This window comes from Eleutherodactylus coqui, chromosome 8 (genome assembly GCF_035609145.1).
Source record: "Eleutherodactylus coqui strain aEleCoq1 chromosome 8, aEleCoq1.hap1, whole genome shotgun sequence".
NCBI classification, from domain to species: domain Eukaryota; kingdom Metazoa; phylum Chordata; class Amphibia; order Anura; family Eleutherodactylidae; genus Eleutherodactylus; species Eleutherodactylus coqui.
In genome coordinates, this window is record NC_089844.1 from 170,632,156 (window position 1) to 170,637,537 (window position 5,382).

General features: G+C 53.2%; 1 protein-coding gene across 1 annotated transcript; it reads left to right on the forward strand.

Moving 5' to 3' along the window:
• Window positions 1–1,711: 1,711 nt before the first annotated feature.
• Window positions 1,712–2,408, forward strand: LOC136577668 (ubiquitin-conjugating enzyme E2 T-like). Its single transcript, XM_066577578.1, has one exon. It carries the CDS (start codon window positions 1,773–1,775, stop codon window positions 2,316–2,318), a length of 546 nt encoding a protein of 181 aa, XP_066433675.1. The 5' UTR covers window positions 1,712–1,772; the 3' UTR covers window positions 2,319–2,408.
• Window positions 2,409–5,382: the final 2,974 nt, after the last annotated feature.

A 5,382-nucleotide genomic window follows, 5' to 3' on the forward strand; every position in this document is an offset into this window, starting at 1 on the left:
ACGAAAGCAAAGTTTGATGTAAAAACAATGTTATTTCAAATACAAATCACTATTTCTAACCTTGTCAATGTCTTGGCTCTATTTTCTATTCATTTCACAACGCATGGTGGTGAATAAGTGTGACTTTTCATGGAAAACACAAAATTGTTTGGGTGACCCCAAACTTTTGAACGGTAGTGTATGTGTAAATAATTTTTGGGGAAATCCTGCGATTTTATTAGAGTTCTGGGTAGCACCTCAAGAGTTCTGAAGAAAACTCTTAATGCTCGAAGCTCTAGAACCAATATTTACAAAGTTCTCGCTGATTTAGTAATATCATTTTTGGAAGTTAGCACCGCAGAGATACATTTGTTGATTTTTTTGCCTAATTTGCTAGAACTATTTTAAAAATTAATTGGGAACTCTAGAACTCTTTGGGGTGCATCCAGAACTTATAAAAAAATTAACTTTTTTGAAAGATGGGGTGCTGACTTCACAGAGGTGTATTATTGTATCTTGACTCCACTGGAACCTAGGGGTTTGACAGGAGGCACGCCCGTCAAATCCCTAGCTCCTGATAGGGTGAAGGCACAAAGGTCCTAGCTGTAAATTCTGCCATGTTACTGCTGTAACATGGCAGCATTTACATGTCATCATGTAAGGCTAAGAACTGTAGTAACCCTCAGCCTAAGGCTGCAGCACCGGGACAAATCTATGCAGACGCTGCAGCGTATCAGGTCCGTCCCGGCCGCCATTTCAGCCAAGCGTGGTACGCGCCCAGCCGCCATCTCCGTTGCGCCGGCTGCATCAGTGGTCCATAACGGGCGTTACCGGGAAAGCAGAGTCACTTGGATGTGGGCTCCCTGCTGCCAACGGCGCACAGCGGTTCTACACTGAGGGAGGTTCTGCCTTCTGGGCCGCCACCGTGGAAGGCACTCGCTCCTGGGGGTGCACGGCGGCAGAGACCACTGTATGGCTCTTCTATTAATCTTTCGTGCCCTTGCAGGACCTGCAGCCGAACACCCTGTGCAGCCAATCAGGTTCAGGGGGCGTCACCCTGTCAATCTTGACTCCACCAGGAATTCCTGGTGGCGTCAAGATACAATAATACCATGATAAGGTGAATACATGCAGTCACAGTGTGCACGCGTGTGCTGACCTGCTGGGGGCGCAGTGCTGGGACGGGGGACTTGGGGAGTATACGGCTATGTTCACACAGGGTGAAATTTGCTGTGAGGTACAGCAGAGCCGCAGCGCAACATCCACATCAAAATCATCTGGTGCGAGAATTCGCCCTACATTAGAAGAGGTGGAATCTGCGCCAAAACCGGGTCCAATCAGACGGTGCGGATCAGAACCAGAACCGCAGCACAGAATATATGGGGGATGCCTGTACGGACCCACATAACAATCCCCAATGTGTGAGAGCGCCCTTATAACCGCTCCCTGCGTCCCTCTACCCCCATCTATGACCCCATGAGGTAGTTCAGTAACCACCATGGTGATGACAGAAGCCCTGTGCGGTCGGACCGCCCTCATGGTTACCTTCCCGCCGCATTTTTCCCGCCCTTCGTTCGAGGAGTCACGTGACCGTCACCACACAGAAGCCCCCGCAGCCTCTCCCACCTATCAGTCACGTGACCGTCATCACACAGAAGCCGCCGCAGTTTCCCCGCCTAGCAGTCACGTGACCGTCACCACACAGAAGCCGCCGCTGTCTCCCCGCCTAATAGTCACGTGGTCTGCTTGGCGAGCTTTTTGACGAGCAGCAGGTTTCCCTCACGGTCGGCGAGATGCAGCGGCAGTCACGGCTGAAGCGGGAGCTGCAGCTCCTCAGCACCGAGCCGCCGACCGGCATCAGCTGCTGGCAGGTGGACGATAACATGGAGCAGCTGCGGGCGCAGGTGGTGGGCGGCTCGGGCTCTCCCTACGAGGGCGGGGTGTTCAGCCTGGAGGTCGCCGTGCCGGAGAGATATCCCTTCCAGCCGCCGCGCCTGCAGTTTCTCACCCCCATTTACCACCCGAACATAGACACGGCCGGCAGGATCTGCCTGGACATCCTGAAGCCGCCGCCAGAGGGCGCCTGGAGGCCCGCGCTGAACCTGTCCTCCGTCCTCACCTCCATCCAGCTCCTCATGAACGAGCCGAACCCGGAGGACCCCCTCATGGCGGACATCGCCCGGGAGTACAAGTACCACAGGGCGGCGTACACGGCCACAGCGCGGGAGTGGACCGAGAAACACGCCAAACCCCGGGAAGCGGCTGTCAGTACCGGACAGAAGCGGCGCAGCGCTGACCAGCCCGAGCCCGCCAAGAAGCCGCGGCCCGGACTGCAGTGACTGTACAGGACAGTGCAGTAGCCTCCCTCGCCACCAGGTGGCAGTAGTGTCGGACTGTTGTGTTTGTAATAAAAGCATATTGTATACAGAGAGGTCAGCTGTCCTGCCGTGAGGGGTGACCGACAGCAGGGGGCAGCAAACTTCTCACCACATCAGTATTATAGTTACTGACAAAGTGCTCATTCACATGGATGTATTTACACTCCATATTACAGCTGTATTATTTCTGTGTGTAATTAGCGCCGCCTGCACAGGGGGGATTTGAATTGTGGAATCCAAAGCGGGCGTCCACCACCTCCAGATTCGGCAGCACATAAGCCCCTAGCACGCTACGGCAAATCGTGATCTCATCTCCACGAGCGGAAATCAATTGTGCTTTTCCTCTCGCGGAGAAGAAAAGGCATCCTGCTGCGATCCTGTGTAGACTCCTCATGGACGACTACTATTGAAGTCGATGGAAGCCGTCAGATCAATGACCTTGTGGAAGGGTTGTGGATTCTGCGTCGTCGCTAGGTGATGACATGGGAAAACCAGTGATTGGAAAAAAAAAGATGAACGAACAGCGCGCGATGGCCGCGTGTTTACACACAACGCTTGTTGCTCAAAAGATGGCGTTTGAGCGATAATTGTCTAAATTGGCCATTACTTTCATTGTCTCCATTAACCGCGTATCACATGCAACGCACACGTAATGTTTGGTGAAAAAACTCCTGTGGACATGAGGCCTAAATATGAATGTTACATGTGTTATATAGTATTACATATGTATATTACACTATGCAGAGGAGAGGTCTGACATCACAGCTCTCTTCTGCGTAATGTTGACCCCCACCCCCTGACATGGGAGCTGTACAGGGAAATCTCAATGTCGGATGAGATCAGACGCTAAGGCCGCCTGCAGACGAGCGGGTCGGATCCGGCAGCGAGAATTCTCGCCACGGGACCCGACCCCAGAGCCTGCAGGGACGAGCGCGTACTCTCCCGCGCCTGGCGGCCCCGGCTCTTTCATATGCCGGCTGCAGCGCAGCCGGCGCATGCGCAGACCGGAGCCGGCGGCCAGGTGAGTGCGTGCCCCGCACAAAAATAGGACACGCCGCGGTTTGTTTGCTGCGCGAGATTTCGCGCGGCCAAACCGCGGCCATCTGCATAGGAGTGCGTATTGTAATACACTCCTATGCAAACTTTCAGTGGCGGAAATACCGCTGCGGGATTTCCGCCCGTGTGCAGGCGGCCTATGGGTTCCTGTCCACAGCAGTGATTTCGCCGGTGAATCACTCCAGTCGCCCATAGCATTGCTATGGAAAGCGCCAGCACCTGTCCACGAGCAGAGGATCATTGCGATTCTCCGCTCACGGCGGGCAATTTGTAGCATGCTGCGAATTGCCCCGATTCTCCGTGGCCAGCCTATCTATCCTGCTCCCGCGGCGGAGATCTGCCGCGGGACTTTGCATCGCCCGTGGACAGGGGGCCTAAATTGGAAAGGGTTAAACACCATTGTCTTGCATTGGGTTATTCAGACTCTTCACACAAGTATTTAACGCACCTAGAAAAAGAAGAATCAGCACGTCCTATTGTGGTCCTTGTTACGGACTGTAATTGCTCATTAAAGTTAATAGGATAGCGTAAATACACAGTGCATACCCATGTTATATCTGTGTGGTTGCAGGAGAAACTTGGGACCTTGTGTTTTTTCTTTTTTCTTGCGCAGGTAAAAACGCAGGAAGGCCCAAATACACACAGTTTTGGTCCATGAAAATATGGTGTATTGTACAGACCGAAACAGCATCCGTGTGAATGAGCCCTACATGTAACTACTTCCTACATGGCTGTAACCATATGAGGTCTCTGCCGACGGGGCGTATGGGCTGTAATGTGTACAGCACTGTGGGAGACGAGTAGCGTTGTGCGCATATGTTTGTGTGAACAAGGCCATAATCACACAGTGAACTGATGAGCGCTGCCTACAGCTACACGCACCTGAGCGGGAAAACCGTGCGCTGCAAGACCCACAACTCATACGAATTCGTATAAGGAGCGGCATAGTCAGTCTTTTCACGCCCCTCAGACCACATCGCCCGTTGTTTTCAAAAACTGGAAATGTGATGCAAGGTTTTCAGCCGTGGACGGTCCCTGGCCACGTGATTGCCGTTATCCAATGGATAATGGCGATCATGTAAAAGTAAAAAAAAAGGTTTACGTTTAATTTCCTACTCACTTATCACATTGGTGAGGGGAGATGACACTTCTTACCTAAGGCCTCCACATCTGAACCCTGATGCAATCCTCCTCCACGGACCTTCCCTGGTTTCTGTGCATCCGCAGGAGCCGGGGAGGGCACAGGAAATTAAAAATCTCCTTGCTCCCGTCTACCAACAGTCGCCGAGAGCCTGGAGCAGTGACCGCAGGCCTCATTGAGCGGTCCCCAGTCACATAATAAAAACGTAGCGATCTATTTAGGCCGGCTGCACACGGCCGTGATGGGTCTGCCGTGGAATATTCCGCGGCGAAGTCCGTCATGGCGTCCCCCAGAGACCCCATACTTACCAGCGGATCCGGCGTCCTGGGTCCCGCATGACGCTTCGGCGTGACATGCCGGCCACGTCACAAGACACGCCCACAGCGTCACATGACGCGGCCGTCCGTGTCATATGACGCGGTAGGCGGAGAGGCGATTTCACGCTACAGCGGAAGATAGCGTGAACGGACGGCTTCCATTGACTGCAATGGAAGCCGGCCGCGCGTATACCCGCGGCAAATAGAGAATGCCGTGGGCGAGGATGGGAGATTTCACGGTGCGGAATTCTGCACCGTGAGCATTGACCTATTAGGTTCAATAGAACCTAATAGCTGCGGGCAACGCGGCGGAAATCTGTCCGTGGGAAGGAGGCCTTAGGCCGGTCTCACGCGACCAGATAGGAATTGCGGATTCCGCATGCGTTTGGTCCGTGGTAATACGCAGATCAATCAAATGCGTAGGATTACACAATTTCGCTCACATTAGGTTGGCTGGAATTACGTAATCTACTCGCAGAAGACAACACAGCAGGTTCTATATGCTGCAGAT

Coding starts and splice junctions, on each gene's coding strand:
- LOC136577668 (XM_066577578.1), top strand. CDS start 1,773: ATGCAGCGGCAGTCACGGCTGAAGCGGGAGCTGCAGCTCCTCAGCACC.